At 35.6% G+C, this 19,376-nt stretch overlaps 1 protein-coding gene across 1 annotated transcript in view; it reads left to right on the forward strand.

Annotated features, from left to right (window-relative positions):
- AUH (AU RNA binding methylglutaconyl-CoA hydratase) overlaps positions 1–19,376 on the forward strand; it is a 103,857-nt gene that overhangs the window by 14,717 nt on the left and 69,764 nt on the right. The window contains exon 4 of the mRNA XM_017742729.1: positions 17,515–17,601. Coding sequence (XP_017598218.1) covers positions 17,515–17,601 — 87 coding nt within the window. The remainder of the gene's footprint in view (positions 1–17,514; positions 17,602–19,376) is intronic.

Below are 19,376 nucleotides of genomic sequence, written 5' to 3' on the forward strand. Positions count from 1 at the left end.
TCAACGTGCAAGGTGGGTCCCCCTCCCCACTGCTTTTGCCGTTCTTTTCATTTCTCCATCCTGCTGTGCAGTGAGAAGGCAACTGGGTGGGGGCTTACCTGTTATCCACAGTCAAGCAGTGCAAAACTATGGCTTTGTATGACATGAAAAATGAAATCTGGAGTCATTAGCTGGATTAGTTCCAAAAATGTCCTGTATGGTAATGAATACCAACATTGCTATATTGCTACTGTACTCCTTTTTAGCTTTGCTACAGGGATGCTTGAAGTCACTTTAAGCCTGTTCTGACAGGTGTTCCAGCCCTAGAGGGTTATTCTTTTTCCCCATTTTATTTTCAGAATACAGTGGTGAATTCTTAATTAAGAACTTGGTATTTAGGGAGCTGCTCCTTAGCTATTTTTAATCCAAAAGTACCTTTATCCCTCTTCTGGTAGAAACCCAGGTTTTGGAAAAAGATTCTTTCAGTACCTCTAACTCATCATGGTTAGCAGTTACACAAACTTTGAGAGATGATTTATGGGTGTTGTTATTCTCAATGCTTCACATGCTGCATTTTTTTCTTGGAGTCTGGAATTGCAGCACCTTAGAATATTAGGTATTAGATTATGAATTTGAGATATATTCCTGAATTATGAAATATTGTTTGACTGTCTTTCTTTATAGACCTGCATCAGCAAAGTGGTTTTGCTTTAAGCCTTTAATTTCAAATTTTGGAGTGGAGAAAAAGTTGTTTAAGAATGAAAACCTTTAATTTTTCACTTTTTTTTTTTTTTAGATGTCTTGAGAGCTGGGTTAATATCATAACTGGCATTAACACAATTCAGGAACTTTATCTTTTCAAATTAATTTCGCTCTTGGTAATAAATACATTTTTAGATTTCCAAGACAACTTTGCATATTATAAATAGAGTTTTAAGTAATTGATTGGAAAGCACAGAGGACTGTATTAGGTAGAAATCTGTCTTTTTGTAATAGCAAGTTATTCATGGTTTGGTGGTTGTAATGGGTTAGTAGGGGTGTTGAACAAATTGGTTGAGTCCAGCAAGATCCCTGGAGGTATTTAAAAGATGTGTAGATATGGCACTTAGGGACAAGGGCTAGGTGAATGATTGGATTTGATGATCTGAAAGGTCTTTTCCAGCCTAAACAATACTTTGATTTCATGATACAAGACCTGTTTTAACATGACTATGGTGGAGTCTAGCTATTTTAGTTCATGTAATTTTCACTCTTCAAATCTTAGTTGAAAGAAAGCAAAGTGTGCTCATGGATCCATTTTTTTGTCAGAACTTACACTCACTCATCTATGATCCACGTAAAATGGTTTAAAACTTTGTGGTTTTAAAGGGACTAAAACCATGTGAAGATCACTTTAACAGGAAGTTATGGATTATTGATTAGCCCTGATCATACTAAATTGGTAAGATAAATTTGGCTAGGCCCTGGTAAATGCATTTGTTCTTAGATGAGGAACTTAATTCCTTTCAATTTCTGTTATGTACCTCTGAACATTTGACTTTCCACTGCAGTGTCTAAGGCCCAGATCTCTTCCATAAATATTAAGTCAAATTGAGTAGTCTCTTCCATTTGAAATGCTCATTTCACGTCTGTGGGAATTTGTCATATTGATTTGTGAAGAAAGGATGCTAGTTTTCCTCATGGTTTTCTGGGGTAGATTGTCACAGTGTACGGTATGAGTTAACGCGTTTCTCTGGAGTACTAAGTGCCTGTGGCACCTGATTTCTTTATTGGTGAGGGAACTGAGCTTGCTTAGCCATTTATATCCTTGGCAGAGAAAACCTGCTGGCAAAAATAATCTGATGTCATGTGCTTGGTGGTAGTGTGCTGGAAATAGAATACATGTGCGCAACACATGGCAAAAATAGTCATTACATGGTAAATAATTCTTTCCCATTTGCTTTTGAAAAGAATAAAACTGTTATGTAGTAGAGATACTTAGACATGTCTGAATCTATAAAATTTTCGCCTTAAGATGTTTGCAACAGTTAGTTTCACATCTGCTTTTATAAATGGCTTAGAATTGGGTATAATGCAGCTATATATGTGTGTTAATTGTCAAAAATACAAAGAAAAGCTTCCAATAATTAAAATATTTTACTCTCTTCTCTTGTCTTTGCCTGCAGCTGACACTGGTTTACTTTAAGAATACCTTTGTTGTATATTTACTTCAATAAAAGATTTTTTTCGGTGGCATCTAAATTGAATGTGCAGCTTGAAAGCTGAAGGAGAAAAAAGTAACTGAATTTACATAAATGTAGCATAGAGTTGCTTATATATATGCATGTGTAACATTACCTTTGTAATATGTTCGTGAAGTGATGTAGGAAAATTTAGATACCTGTCTGCAGTGAAAATGGTTTGAATTTTGTACGTAGATTTTTTTTCAATGTGCAATCTGTGCACATTTGTTTGAACATTTAAAAATTTATTAAAACAGAGAATTTATTTGCAAAAGTAGTATAGATAATATGAAAATGAAGAAATTCTGAACTTTCTGCTTTGATTTTTTTCCTTGTAAAATTTTTACTTTTTTTCCTAGTTAAGCACTGATTCCATGTGTGTGATTTAATAAATAGAAGTACATGGGTACTTCTGTTTATACAGATCAGGCAACTCCTCTTTTGTCTTGCACCAAATTAATAAGTAAAAGAAAAGCTGTGACTTTTAGTCAGATCATGCCTGTTGTAACAAAATGCAGTTTCTCCAAAATTAATAAATGATAAAAAGCTTTAGCGATACTGAAATTGGCTAAGAATGAACTTTGTAACACAATTTGAAGTATTAGAAAGCAGGCATTCTTTATTGCAGGTCTGGACACATTCAGAGGATTTTTCCTCTAATTGAATGTGTGTCATGAAACTTTACAGCAGGGTATTTATTCCATCGTGATCATACATATTCATTACAGCATACTTCCTAGGTAATATATAAACATCACTTTTCCTAGAACTGGTTTACATGCATCCACCTCCTACTGGAAGTCCTTTTATGATCCTAGAGGGTTGTCTAGAGGGGTCTCTGGTTGTTGTATTCACTGGGTGCCCCCAAGATTGTAATGACTTTGCCTTGAACTTCTCTTAGGGTATGTGCTTTTCTTTCTTGTTACATAACTTTGCCACAAAAACCACTTATGCTCCTCATCATCTGTTTATCCACTGGTTCCAGTTACCAGTTTAGCATCCTGTATGTCTGCTTTTGCAGTCTTTTATCTAATTTTTAGTTAGAATTTGAGCTTTTTTTTGCAACTTCAAGGAACTGAAAATTTCTGTTGTCTGTTGCCTGTCAACAGATAGGTAATTAATTGTCTACAATTTCCCTCAGCATCTTCCAATCTAATGTATGTAGTTTATATTAATAGTGAAGCATCAGGGTTTTGTAGGGTATAAGAAATTTAGATCTAAATTAATATTTTTTTATTTTAATATTTCTTTATGGGGTTCCTGTTACCAGCTGGAACTTACTGAATGCAAGTGGATGGACATGCTTTTTAAGTGATTGAGCTCTGGGTGCAAATATCACCAATCTGTTTAATTTGGTAAACCCCTCCAGATGGCAGGTAACACTCCCGTGTTGGCTCTCCTTTCCCTTCCTTTCTTTCTCTAGGGTAATTTTGCTGCCAAGTCTATTGGATGGTCTTTAAAAATAGAGGAGATCAAATATCTCTGAAGTATTTTAAAATAGCAAGTCCTTAGAAGATAGAATTGAGTTTGCAATATTGGTGCTGAAAATATATTCAATGGATGGAAAATTTTGCTATTTGCAAGCTCTTTGGTTTATTTTTCTGAGTCAGTTTGAAGCCTTTGGGGACACTGGGAGTAAGGGGAAGTACTGCTTTTGAACTGTGTAACTTGGTATACTGACAAATAGAATTGCAGCTGCTGTTTGCATCTCTGAGTTTTGTGTGAACAAAGAATAATCAGGAGATGTTCCTGTTCATGGCTCAAATACTTACTTGTCCTTAGTTTCACATGGAGGAACACATTCTACTGTGTAGAAAGGCAAGACTTTGGCCTTGAGTGCTGTCCCAGTATCAATGTGAGCCAGAGATGTTGGTGCAGGAATGGCAGCCGTTTTAATGGTGGTGTTCCATTGGTTTTTTGTTCGTTTGTTTTTTTGCGGTTTTTTTGGCCTAAGTTTTTTGAGTAGACCTAGAATGGCCAATGCTGAGCTCTATATCTTTAACCAGGAAGGTGCTTCTTCTCCAGTTTGGGTTTTCCCACAAAAATCCTTGTTCTTCTTACCTAGTGTATCTTGAAAAGGTTTCTAGTCAAACTCAGTTTTCGCCTCATAATCTTTCTAAGGCCATTACTTCAAGACTTTCTTCAAGTTTGTTTGAAGTCTGATGTATGTAGAGAATGGTAATTCTGTAATTTGGAGGCAACAGAATGTGACTATTGTTGCAGATATTCCTTACAATGTGTCTGTAGTTTCATATACTGCATGTATTATTTACCAGCTTCTTTAAAAGTTCCACCGAAAGTATCAGTTGCTGCGTAGCAGCACGGAATTCAGTTTCATTGAATCTTGACCTGTGGGAAGTTTACAGCTACTATACCATCATGACTAATACAGACCATTGGAAAAAAAAAAAAAAAAAAGCCAAAGAGATACTGGGTGATGCCTGTGAAATCAAGGGAAAGAATGAAGGGTAGTGAAAAAGAAGAAAAAGACTTTCACCCATGTGAAATGCATTCAAGTGATCTAGCAGTTCAAATAGTGGTTTTTCTCAAGAAAAACTCCTCCTTTCTTTAATAGGATTTATGCTTGAATAATGACTTCAGGACTTCTTTAGAAGAAATTCTGACTTTCTCTTTTTTACCACATAGCACACTTCCTCCTTTTCTGTTTACAGCTCATAAAACTGGGTGTGCTGTTAGTTAACTATTTTTGTACTTACTGCTAATCAAAAAAGATAACCCCATCAGTATCGATTTCTTTTAATCTTAAACCCCCATATCTGCCATGGTCAGATATACAGTATATGCAAAATATTTGAGTCAGTCATCTGTGATAGTGCTATGAAATGTCTTTTTTTGATTACTGAATTTACTAGAAATCAAAGTGGAGCAAACAGGTTGCTGAGAATTTTGGGTGTGTTCATATTTTTTTTGTGTTGAAAGGCTTAGTACTACTTACTAAGAATATTTGGTCTGAATATTCCTTAAAGGTTTGAGAAGAAGGATGAAGAGTCTCACCACTAGCAAGTTTTGGGAATGCTTTCTAATGAATCAGAAGATAGAAAACGGTGTGTCAGTTGTTATTATAGGGATTTGATGTTAGCAGACTTTACTGCAAAGCTATTGCAATTGATACAAATGAGATATGGTACTACATTAATGCTATCTTTTTCAGTAGTAGTGGTGTTAGAATAGCCATATGTGATTATTCTAGTAAGTAAATTAGTTTTAGTTTTGGTGCTGATTTGTTCAGAGGATTTTGTTATGGAAGATGTAGAATAAATAGAAGTCACAATTAATAATTCCACAATTTGGTTGGAGATAAATAATAGGGCAAAAATACAGCTGTTGTGGCTGTCAGACTTTAACTTTGCTATTCTGTATAAGAATTCAGTTATGTTCAATGTAGAAGTTCTCCTAGTGAAGGTTGAATTTGAAAATGAAGAGTTGTTTGGGGAAGTTGAAGTTGAATTTTCAGACTACCAGAATGACTAAAGAAGTACTTCTGTAATGCTTGTTGTGGAAATAACATAATAACACAGAAATACAAGTTGTATAGGAAAAAGCCTTTTTGCTGTTGTTGTGGTTTTGTTAAAAGAAAAAGCTCTGTGTTGAATAATAATTCCAACATACATTGTTTTTTATTAAATGCTGATACTTATCTTTACCATGATGTGTGTTGTAAGCTCACAATCTTGTCCTTTAGCTGGGATATTTTATGAGAAATTATTCTAAGCTTGGAGCACACAGGTTTGTCATGATTTGATTGTTTTAAAGGCCCGTGGTTGTGGTTCCCAGCCACTTACCAGCTGACCTTCACTACTGCTACCACCATTCTCTCTTTCTGGATCTTCTCCATTGATTCTGTATCTGAGATTCAAAAATTATGCAACCTTTGTGCTGGTCTTCTGGGGTTCCTGATTTGTTAGCTTGACAGAACTCAGCAGAACTGTCACATAGCAGAGAATCAAAAATAATGTCGTAATTTACTATTTGGTAACGTGTAACTGTCCCATCCTTGTACTTTTCCACCAGTACTGGTGTTGTGGTTTAACCCCAGCTGGCAACTAAGCACACACAGCTGCTTGCTCATTCCCTCACCAGTGGAATTTTAGGGAGTGAATAGGAAGAGTCAAAGGTAGAAAACCTATGAATTGAGATAAAGACAGTTTAAGAGGGAAATCAAAAGCTTTGGACACAAGAAAAGTAAAAAAGGAATTTGTTTACCACTTCCCATGGACAGGCAGGTGTTCAGCCCTTGCCAGGCCACATCAAATATAACTGTGGCTTGGAAAAAAAAATGACATCACTCCAAATGTCCTTCCCTTCCTCCTTCTTCCACTACACTCTATATCCTGAGCATGATGTCACATGGTCTGGAGTACCCCCTTGGTCAGTTGGAGTCCCCTGTCCTGTCTGTGTCCCATCCCAATCTCTGATGCACCCCCAGTCTCCTCGCCATCATGCAGTGCAAAAAGCAGACAAGACTGTGGCTGTGTGTAAACCCTGCTCAGGAATAACAAAAAACCTCTCTATATTATCAACCCTGTGCTCAGCACAAATCCAAAACACAGCCCCATACCAGCCGAAAAGAAAAAAAAATTACTCTACCCCAGCCAAGACCAGCACAACTGGTCTATTTCATGTTTCATGGAGGAAACTGCAAGAAGTCTTGTTGTAATATGGCTGTAAGAGGATAGGGACTAGGGAGTGACTGAGGCAGTTACTGGATGATGGAAATTTCATAAAGAAAACTGGTTGGTGTTTGGGAAAAATTGACTTTAAAGAGGTGGGGTTTGTAGCTTTATAATGGTTCTTTTTTTCCCTGCTTCTGCAAGTGAAGATGAATTCAGGAAACACATGTGAGGTGTAAGCTGCCTTTTTTTTTTTTTTTTTTTCAGCTGAAGAGGTTAACGGGAGGAATATTGTTGTGTGTGTCTAAATTTAGACGGGATGGAAAAAAAAGCCAGCTGACTTTAATCTGTATCTGGTCTGAATTTGCATAGGCATTGGAAGAAGATTGTAGACCCTTTGTATATGAAGTTAGTTGTTTATATTCAGGATTCCTGTATTTTAGGTGGAAACCTGTGTGAATTAGCACCTGGACCTTTCACAAAGTCTCAGAATTCAAAAGCTTAAAGAAAAAAAAATTAGGCAACCCTCCCCCCCTCTATCCCTGAACTTGTACTTTCTGAAATATCCTATTTATGAGAACTGATATAGCAGATAGTGCTTTAAATATGCTGATCTGTGTGTAAATTATTGCAAGATATGTAAGATAACTTATAGTGGAGCTATAGTGCTGCCATCTTACCAGAGGGAATGTTTAGGACTGGCATCTTGCCACAGGCTTAAATATATAGGATTGCAGACATTTTGTTTGTTTTTCACAGTTTGGTTCTCAGGAATACTTCTGTGACACAGAGGGCATATGTGCAAAAACTGCAGGTATCAAGTCATGCTAATAGCTGATCTTATATGGAAGAATATCAATATCCATTTTGGCTTAAAAATCAGATATCCACATTTAGATAACTTCAGGAATATATAGTATACATGAAAAAAAAAGGGTTTTATTAATTTATATAGGAAATATACATAGCAGCCTTCAAGCCAAATTGTTTTTCTGTCAACCAAAATGACTGCAGTGAGCATCCTTCTCATTTTGTTTTGAAATTTAGAATACATCTGTCTTTTTATTATCATTATATGTAAATGCATTTTCCTTTGTACTCAGTTCAGGTGGTGTTTGCAAAGATTTGTGTGTACAGGTGTGCAACAGGATTGATGGTTGCTGTTTAGTAAAGCAAATGGCTACAATTGAAAGTAGATGGTTACTCTTTAGTTATGAAAGGTGCTTTAGCCATATATTGTGAACTGATTTCTTAGATAAAGTGATATTTAACAGGCAATTATGAAAAATATGTCGTAATCTCCTTAGTATGTTTGTGTAACAGTACCAAAGCCTGAGAGATAACCCAATTAGATAGGCGTAAGGCCAAGGTCTGTGTTTTCAGCCAGTGACTCTTTGTTTATAGCTCTTTGGCACTTTAGAGCCTGCTCTTAGTATATTAATTCACTGTTATAGCTGGGTCTCGTGATAATGCTCTGGTATTACTTTTTTGGTTCCTTATGTTGCATACTCAGGTATCTTCCTAATGCCCATGAACATATGTGCACTTCCTTATACTACTTTTCAATCATTTTGGATTTTTGCAGATGCTGACTTTCTAAGCATTTTGTGCATCTGGAAAGTTGAGTTCCGAATACTTATATGTAACTTTTGAACTTCTCCATTTTATATGAGAAGATTTTACGCACTTGCTTAGTATTTCTTTACCTTTGTGTTTTTTGTTTCCTGTCTTTGTTGAAATCATTACATGGTTTTTGTTTTGGGTGGGACAGAGTTAATTTTCTTCCCTAGTAGCTGGTACAATGCAGTTGTTTGGATTCAGTATGAGAATAATGTTGATAACACACTGATGTTTTGGTTGTTGCTAAGTAGTGCTTACCGTAATCCAAAGGCTTTGCAGGTGCACAAGAAGCTGAGAGGGAGCATAGCCAGGACAGCTGGCCCAAACTGGCCAAAGGGGTGTTTCATACCATGGAATATTATGCCCAGTTTATAAACTGGGGGCAGTTGCTGGGAGCTGCTGATTGCTGTTGGGGGGGGGCAGGCTGGGTGAGTGGTGAGCCATTGCACGTCATGTGGCTTTTCTCCTTGGCCTTCATTTCTCTGTCTTTTTGTTACATCTGTTGCTGTTGTTGTTTTTATGAAGATGATTATTCTTATTTTACTCTGGTTATTAACTTGTCATTATCTCAGCTCTCTTCGTGAGTCTCATTCCCATCCCACTGGCAAGGGAGGTGCAGTGAGCAAGTGTCTGTGTGGTATACTTAGTTGCCAGCTTGGGTTACACCACAACAGAACTGCACAAAAATATAGCCATCCAAGTTATGTTTGCCACATAGAAGTGATGATCATGTCTGTTTACCTTCAAATTAAGAAATAATTAGAAAGGAAAAATATGTATGTATGAAAAAGGAAATATGTATGAGAACATGAGAGAGTTTGAATAAACTTAGAATAAATTTTGTGGGATTCTTTCCTCATTGAAAAGTTTCCAGGTATTCTGCAGCATGGGCAAAGTTAATGTGAATCTTAGTTTTTTTAATCTATCCTTAAGGAATTAGAAAACTAAAAAAAAAAAAGAAGAAGGGGGGGGGGGGTATGCAAAGCCATGTTTTACCAACAGTACATTATTCTTTTACAGGTTATTCTTTGAGGACATGGTCTTTTGATATATTTTACCTGTTACATGCATGTGTGATTTAAAACCTAAATATAAAATCTCAGAGCACAGAAAATGTAGAGGAAGTTGTACTGGCTTGTAAGATCTTCCTTTTCAGTAGTACTCATAAAAGAAGCTGATCCTCAGAAGCAAGTTGCTAGCAGTTCTTTGTTTAGTAGCTATTTTGGTACTATTTTTTCCCTTTTTATCCTTAACTTTCAGATCTCTTGTATCTCACTAGCAAAATACATGATCCTTGAAGAGACAATGTTTCATTTCTTAATGTTCTGAATTAGTAACTGATTCATAAGTATTGATAGAGTCAGTTTGAATCTAAAATCTTGAAAATATTTAGGAATACAGTATAGCATATTCAGTACATTCTAAATTTATTTTGTGTATTCTGTACCTTTTAAACATTAGATTTGAATATTCATTTTTATTCTGGAAAAAAAAAATTCTGTTTTTTAATCTCTTGAATATCCTTTTTATATTTTTGTTTATTCGACCTTGAAAAATGGGACAGAATTCCAAAGCATTCAGTTACGCAGAGATATGCTTAGGATGGAAGAAGCTCAGCTGGAGTTTGAACTGGCAAAAGGTGTCAAGAGTAACAAGAAAAACTCCTGTAGGTATGTTAGTACCAAACATAAGGTCAAGGAAAATGTAGGTCTGCCGCTGCTCGGGTCTGACAGCTTAGTCATGGACAACACGGTAAAGGTAGAAGTATTCCATTTTCTCTTTGCCTTGGTCTGCATGGGAAAGGTCAGCTCCCAAGTCTCTATGCCAAGAAGCAACAACAAATTTAACAGCAAAGCAGTGATAGAGTAGGACTGAATTAAGGTCCGGCTGTAGCAGTTGGACACATACCCGTGAACAGGATTTGGTGGGATGCATCCGAATTGGTCCACCATCTGTCTAATTTGAAAGATCATGGAAGGCCTAAGTGACTGGAAAAGGGCAAATATTATACCTATCTACAAAAATGAAAATTTGGGAAACTGCAGAGCCGTCAGTCTCACTACATTTTTGGGGGAAGTCATGGAACAAGTGTTTGTTGAAGTTTTTTCCAAGCATGTGAAAGACAAGAAAGAAAATGGCTAGGAAAACCCAGCTCAGATTTACCAAGTGTAAATTGTGGTTGACCAATATGATGCTTTCTGTGACAAAACCACTTGTTCAATGGATGAAAGAAGTGTTACGGATGCTCTGTACCTTGACTTTAACAAAGCACTTGACATGATCACCCCAGTATTCCTGTAGACAAGTTGGTAAGATACAATTTGGACATACAGACTGTGAAAAGTGTCTCATCTCTAAAGATCAAAGGACAATGTGATGTTAGTGGCTCAAAGTCAAACTGTTAATGGTCCTTGGAATGGCATTCCGTGAAAGTTGGTCTGCTGGGTCCGGTAGTGCTATTCAATATCTTTGTAAATATTCTAATGATAGGACTGAACCATCCCTGAATTTGCAGGTGACTTCAAAGTGGAAGGAGAGGGAGATGTCTGGGAAGAAGGAGCCACCATTCATTCAGAGAAACCTTGAGAGGCTGAAAAATTGGACCAACAAGAATTGCATGAGTTTTAACAAAGATAAATAGGAACTGCATCTGGAATGGAATAAACTTAAGTGACAGAACAAGCTGGGAGCACACTGGCTGCAGGTCTGCTGCAGAGCACTTGTGGGTTCTGGGGGACAGCAAACTTAACATGGGCTAGTGTTGTAATAGGGCATAAAGAAGACAAACAGTGTCATGAACTGCATCAGGAAGAGAATCATCAGCCGATCAAGGCATATGCTCATTCTACTCAGCACTTCATAGGCTAGCATAAGGTGATTAGAGGTTTGGAGGTTGGTGAGAGGGGAGAGAATATTGGTCTTCCTGTGCCAGGTAGATTCAGAGAAAAGTACTCTATTTACAGTTTATACAGTGACAGAAGAAGCAGTAGGCACCGGTTGCTCTAGGGGAATACTGTCCAAATAAAAAGAAAAATTCAAGTGTGAGAAGATTAATTAAGAATTAGTCATATAATAAAATAGCTTTCCCAGAGAAATGGTGGAATGTCCCTTGCCAACAGTATTAAAGACTTGGAAGGACCCTGGACAACCTAATCTAGGGCTGTGCATTTGATAGAAGTTTGGACTAGGTCATCCCTATAGAGATTTTATATGGGAAGATAAAACAGAATATCCAGGCTAGACTTGTCTATTATTCTATCAAATAGGTGGGGTTATTTTTGTTACTTCGTGGAATGTGGTCCAGAGTGTCAATAGTTGTGATGCATTCTGCCTGTTCTTGATTGAGCAGACTGAACTCATTTGTGTTCAAGATTATAGTCAGTAATAGCTCTAATGGTTACAGATTGATGATCTGAGTATCCTGGGTCTGGCTGAGCTGGAGGTGCAATGGAATTATTACTGGTATGCATGCATATATTGTCTGCAAAGCATAAAGTGTTTTACATGGGCAAGAGATTTCAGTAGTGACTGGCATTGTTTTGTGCTGTGATTTGTTAAGCATGTATCTTTACATGCAGAAAAATGTTAGTTGAAAGCAAAGTAAAAATCATTAATCTACATGGTAACATTATTATGATCAAATTTAAATTATGCTTTCGTGGATTTTTAAAAGGATTTTAAGGATATAAATCAGAAGTATATATCAACAGAATAATACTCATAACTTATTACTGTGTTAACAAAGTTCTACTTGTGTTAGACTTGACACTATCTTTAAATAAATATATTTATTTCATGAGATATTTTAGTTTTAAAATTTGGAGCTAAGTTGTCCTGAATAGATTTCAGGCTGTAAAAGCTTTATTAATGAAATTTTTGAAATTTGGAGAAAAATAAATATTGATAAATCTTTCGCATTTTGAATGTAAGTTGACTATAGTGTTGTCCTCATAAATGTACGTACAGCTTCCTTTTGGGGTATTCCTAACTTCATAGAAGTTTATTGGTGTTTTGCTAATGGATTTCTTGCAATGGCTTCTCCAGAAGTTTGACACATTTGCTTTTAAATAAAGATATTTCCATGTACCTTAATGGATGGGTTTTTTTAGTGGTTATAAGTTAATCTATAATGTATGTAAAAGTTGGCCCTTTGCTCTCTATTTTATTTCATTCAGTATGTGTGGAGAAGGGCGGATATTAATTCATAGTCTGCTTAAATGCATTGTGTGGGAATAAGATGTGGGTTCATAGGAATTCTTAGCATTTTCGTTGATGAGGAAGTACATATTTTGTAGTTCTGGCTGAAAGCGTTTTAAGTTTCCTTCATAAATTCCTTAACCTGTTTGATTGGATAGGTGGTGCATTTGTGTTTTGCTGTTTCCAGTTCTTGTTCTTACTGACAAGATGCAGAAGAATTGGATATAGTATGCAAGAGAGCATCTTCTGATACTCCCCAGTATCACCTCCTTATTGAAATTTTGGTGTGTTGACAAAATTGGTCGATCTGTGTTTGGTAAAATCAGAGGGCAAGCTCACAATAACACTGCTGCACTAAGAATTTAATACTTTATTCTACCTCAAATGCCTGTGCATGTGTCACTTCCTTTCCACTTCTCAGACAAAAGACACATCGAGGACCTTTTGGCTCTTGGTAGAATAACTTCACTGTTTAATTTTGGTGTGCCAGCATTCTAAAATACCTGCTTTTTAATACAAACTATTTATTGAATGAAGGTAATTTTTTAAATGTCATATATAAACCATTATGTTTTATGCTTTTTTAGTTTAAAGATTTTGTGATGTGTTTTGGTCACATAGAATAGTCTATACAAGAAGATTTCTAGGCATTTATATTATTCGGAAAGTGAGGCTTATAGTTGGAACATATTTTACAAACACAACATATAGCTTTTCAACAGGACATGAATTCTGATTAGCAAGTTTGTGAAAATATCCAAATAAGGCAGGAGGCATGGGGTCAGAGTAACCACTGTAAAGGCTGGTTTCCTTTGGTGTGTTCTCTGAGTTAAAAGCTGTCCTTGTCATACATATGTGTAGGTGGAAAAATTCTGGTGAATAACAGCAATACCCCTATCTTGCTGGACTGCCCTTGGCTTTCCCAAATAAACATTTTCTCTGGCATCATCGTGAAGTGGAAGTCAGGCACATGCTTCAATAATTCTCTCAACTGACAGTGTACTACAGCCAACCATTGAATAGCCAAATCTTTGCAAAAGAGAATTATTACAACAGGGTTTTCATATTTAGGGGAAGTAAGGTAAAAAAGGCAAACAAAGTAACCTTCCTATTTTCTTCCAATATTGGAGGAGGAAAATAAGAAAGTGGTGGATCAAAATCAAACAGAGATTTTCTTTTGGATTGACAAACATCAATACTAGTGTAGGTAGTATTTAAACTGCATGCATGTTCCTTACATCTGTTTCGAGAATTGATCTGGAAAGACCAGATCACAGCTGACCTCTAAAAGCCTGCTGTTTATACTGGTATTTTTCAAACATATGTGTTCATTGAAAGTCATCAGTAAAGTTCTGTCCAGCCAGTTTGCTGTGTAAATTTTGAAGTGATACTTCTGTGAATTAAGTTAATTCAAGAAGAGTTTACTCACAAATGGAGAGTACCTGACTGAATCCTAATACAGCTGTAGGAGGAAGTGGTTGATGTACTGTCAATGTAGTTTTTCACTATGGGACTTCTCTTTTGTCCTGCAGTAGCAGCTAGTAATTTGAAAATGGCATTTTACAATCTTCAAAAGGTAGTTCGTAAAATGTTGGGAGCGGTGAGATGAGAACTGGAGAGCATAACTTCTAAAATCACAGCTTCTGTTATTGTTCTGAGTGGATGAAAAGCAGTTAGTGGGACAAAGCACTGACATCAGGAAGCTTAATATGGAGAAAACAATGATTCATGTTCCAGTACAAACCAGATAGATGTGGTGGTATAATTACAGTGTACTGTCAAAACTTCAGCAGTTCATTTGCCTCAGCCCCCTGGTAGCTTGGGTTTGCCCTTTTCCTTCTTGGGTAGGAGGTCTTAGAGAGTTCTGTGTTCAGTGTGGTGGGGAAGAATGGACCCACAGTAGAGCCTCTGTAGTCTGCTGGGAGTGGATATGGGTGAGCAGATAGGTCAAACTGTCCACAGATTTCAGCTGTGGCCCATAGAAAAATTGCAGAGTTTTGTTGTGTCAGACATTTTGTGGTTTGAAACCTTAGCTACTTTGTTGCTCTCAGCAGTTAAGCAAATACTATTTTCAGCTACTTTGAAGTAGAAAACCTGGGGTGAGAGGAGGGGTCTTTGATTTCAGTAGCTGAGAGAGCAGAACTCTCTGATTGAACCTGCAATCTCCTTCATGGTTAGCTTCAGAAAGGTAACCTTTTCTCCTGACTTGAGAACAGATTTTGAAGAAATATATGAACAGTTCTTTGCTATATGGGTCAGAATTCTTCAATAATTTTTTGACGAGTAGTCGAATCTTGTAACAGGAACAAAAGTATTAAGTTGGTGGCAGTTCCATCTCCTGTGACCCAGAGGATGCCAAGGCATATGTTCTTCTGGAGTGCAGTGAATGGCTTCTGACTAAAATTCTTTCCTCTGAGGAAGGGAACTTCGGTTACTATTATTATTCTTTGGAAAACTAAAATAGAAAAAGGGCTACCAAAAGGGCTCTTTCAGTTTTCTTGACATTTGTGAGGGAGAAACACTTAAAAAAAGGAAATGTTAGTTTACAAAAGTTGGTTAAGGCACTAAGATCAGCTATGTATTTGAAATTTCTTTACAATATTCAATATCATTAATTTTAAATTAGCAGCTATATTTTAATCCATTCCTAAACAGGGTTTTTGCTAAATATTTAATAGATTTATGTAAATGTCTTCAAGGAAATGTATATTCTAACTGAAGGAAGAAGTCTGCAGTGTGTTTTTTATTTTAGAAGGGTTGGGGTTTCTTTTGGTTGAGTCCCTTTTTCTATTCATGTATTCTAGTCTGAATAAATCAAACCCTAAAAATTGCTTTAATCTTATACTGACAGAAGATTTTCTTACCAGTAATGCTAGTTGTTTTCTTTATAATGCTTTTCAAGGGGATGCCCAGTGATTTCAGTGTGTGGAAGTTTTGAGTCAGTTTGCATAGCCAAAGAGGTTTTTGTTCATAAAGCATACGGTTTCTTACATAGGCAGTGATTTGAACGGAGTTGAAGAAGCTAGATCCAGACTTTAACTGATATCAAGTAAATTATATTTTTTTATTTGCATGCTTGCTGATGTGACTTCTAAAGCAATTTACCGTTTAACTTCTTAAACTTGACATTTCAAAAGCTCCTTTTAGCTCCAGAACTGTACACATAAATGGATTTGTGAAAATTGCTCGCAGTTTTATATGATTTAGAGTTCTATCCAGATTCATGGATGCAAATTTTGTTTGTTTTTTGGGTTCCTGGCAAGATTTCTTCATGCACTGATTATGAATTACTAAGGTAGCAGTTGCAATTTTGCTGCAGTGCAGGCTTGACTGTAGTAATTCCTGTTTTATACTGTCTGGTCAACTGGCCTATCCTACTGTCTCAGCTGGGGCACATTCTAGAAGGTTGTTTGGCAGTTTTTGGCAAAGTGCCTCATAGTGTAAATTAAGCTTAACATTATTTAGCAGGCGATATGCAAGTGTAGCCAGGACTGATGCTTCATTGTTTTTATATTGACATACACAGAAGGAGAACAGAATGAGGAGCTTTGCTATGACAGAAGTAGAAGGAAAGATGTAGAGCTGCATTATTTGGCATGGTACTTTAAAGCAACAACTGGATGTCCATCAGAAAATGTCAGATTAAGATCCTGATTTTCACAGAGCTAACCTAGAGTTGTTTAGCATTACAACTAACGCTGTCAACAAAAGTATGTCTAAAACTATGTTTGATGAAGAGAGTCAGGAGGCCTACTGTGAGTTAAGTCCAGAAAGTTAAAAGGTGAAACGAAGCCTATGACTGCATAATTTAAAATTCTGAGCTACAGTCTTAACTTAATCTGAGTTCAGTGCATTTTCCTGAATGGATAGTATTCTCAGGGTAGAGAAATATAAACCTTTTTTTTCCATTTTAAAAAATTGTCTTGTTTAGCCTTTTCAGTCATGCAAAGAGACTAGCTCAATAGGTTAGTTTTTACCAAATGGAAAAAATACATGCTAAGTTGTTGCCTTGTGACTGTTTCACTTCTTTGGAGAACAAATGTGTCTATGCAAGTTTTACCTGTTTTATGTATTGTTCCTCTATAAGAAAGATAGGCTTCTATATTTAGCTATTATGATGATGATGATGTTAGTTTCTCTTTTTTTTACATACTCATGAGAGAAAATGCCAGTTTTTCCTATAAGTGAGTTTTTAAAAACACATTTGTATCCATGCCTAGCTATAGTATGCTTATTAAACAAAATAATTTTTTTATACTCATGAAGAAATAGGTAAAAATTTTCAAGTTGTGGCTTTTTTTTTGATGAACAAAAAAATGATTGTATATAAATTATTCCAAAATAAATTTAAATAAATGGGTGAAAAGTGAGCTGAAAAATTGGTCCACTGCAGCATTTTTATTTAGATATATATAGTCTGTTAATGTAAACCATGCAACATATGTACTGTATGATCTACCAGTAAGAGAATAACAAGAGTACATTATGAAAAACACATATTTATCAGACTTTGTGACACAGTTGGGAAAATAAAGTAGTACTACAGGTGAACTATAAGCATAAATGCTACTGTTCATAAACTATTTTAATAAAAGAAAATGTCACTGGGAAGAATATACGTAGTGAAAATCTCATTATGGATAATTTCTTTTTTTGTTTGTTTGTTTTGGGCTTTTTGGTTTTGTCTTTCCTTGATAAATAGTTCATGTTTTCCTTGAAATCTGTGCAGAATTTATGTAACCAATTTAAACTCCTTGTCTAGAAGTAGATTTAAAATTTTTCTGAGTGAAGAAATATTTAACTTTTGAAAATGTATTTACAATACATTACAGCTTGCTAACGTATATATGAAATGTCACTTACAGGTGCTGACCTTAAAGAAAGGGCAAAAATGCACTCAAGTGAAGTTAGTTCTTTTGTCTCCAGAGCAAGAGCAACTATTAATGAATTGGGTAAGTAACCTCTCCCTCGAAAAATGTTATTATAACTTTAACCTGAGAATGTTAGATCAGATGAATGATGTAAACATGCATAGTTAATTCTTGACAGGTAGTAGAGAATTCCTAACTATGTACTATCACATCACAGATCTTTAATTGGAAGGAACCCATAAGGATTATTGAGTATATTGATAAATGCATTCATTCTTTTAAAGTGTTCCAAGTTGAGTTGGACTTTTTTTAAGAATGCTAGAAAAGTAAAATATCAATTGTAATAGAGGTGATTTTCCCTGCTGTTTGCATAAAGGATGGATTTTTCCGTGACATAAAGAAGCTTTAGTTTTTCCTCTTGCATTCTTGTGGTTGGTATAATTATTACAGTCTAATACATTCTAGAAAAATGTTAAACATCAGATGCTGATAGAAATTTAGCTACTAAGGTCTTTTAAAACTTTGTTTAATATGTTTTGGTGTAGTAAAACCTGTTAATAGTTTCAGATTTTAATCAACTTGTACCAGTTTTTAAGGATAGTAATTTCTCTAAGTTTTACTTTACGAATTCACCATCAAATAATTATATTTCTACATCTCTGCTGATCAGTTTAAATATAACTACTTTTCAACAGGTTGTTGCCAATGTGATAGTGTAGTGTTCCAAGTTTGAAGGAATTAATTTTCTACATTTAACTTCTATATAAAACGTATTCTGTCACTTGAAATTTTGGCACACAACTCTGAGGAATAAATAATTACTCAGAAAATTTATTTAAATGCATTTCCTTAAGAACACTATCTCAGATTTTGGTTTGGCAGAATGTTATGAATGGATACTAGTTTTTTTTTTTTTTTAGGTAAATGACAAACTGCTGAAGTATGAAACTTTGATTAGGTAATTCATGGAGATACTTATGTCCTGAAATGAATGTCATGTCTTTGAAGTGAAGAGACACTCAAGGTTGTTTAAATAAGTGAAATCTGAAAAATATCTAGAAGTGAATGGATCATTAATTTCCTGCATCTGATACTGTATGTCATGCTGGTATTTCTCCTTTTATTGGAATGCCAAGCAAGTGGCAACAAGTTGCTCCATTAATTTACTTTGTAAGAATTTTGGGAGGCTTTCTGAGCATTAAGTTATAATTTTTCAGCCTTCCTTGGCTTGAAGTTACTGGAAATATTCTAAGCTGGTATTAGTGTTTAAATATGGGCAACTGATTTCAAGATTTTCCTATGATTAGTAAATAGGTCTTTTTATTTTAAATTGATTATTTTCAAATTTTTAAGTGAGAAAATTTGTAAAGTCTGAAGGAATATTTGGATTTGGCATTCTTCACTGAATGACTGGAAAATATTCACAGTCATTTGATGCTTTGTTTTGCCTTAGGGTTGAAAAAACTTTGAGAAAAATGTTTAATTGTTGTCATCTTCATTAAGATTCCTGTGAGAGTATTTAACTACTGAGTATGTAAGCAAATTTTCAGTGTTATCTAAAAGGCTTACAGTGAATTACTTGAAGTTTAGGAAACCAGTGTGAGTGCTTTCATTCCTTGATCTCTAGTCACTTGAGAAAGAAGCATGGAATTGTGAGCAAGTGGAATTAATATCTGAGAATCAAGGTTACTGAAGTACTGAGATACAAAAGTTTGTGTGGGAATGTACTAGCAATTTGATATGCATGACATTGGTTGGAAAAGAGAAAGAATTTGAAGATATAGCCTTTGCCTGATAGTTAAAACTTTTTGCTGAAGTTTTCCAAGTGTTTCTGTGCTCACTCATCTTTGCCTCCT

Source organism: Corvus brachyrhynchos, unplaced genomic scaffold (genome assembly GCF_000691975.1).
Source record: "Corvus brachyrhynchos isolate BGI_N302 unplaced genomic scaffold, ASM69197v1 scaffold408, whole genome shotgun sequence".
Lineage (NCBI taxonomy): Eukaryota > Metazoa > Chordata > Aves > Passeriformes > Corvidae > Corvus > Corvus brachyrhynchos.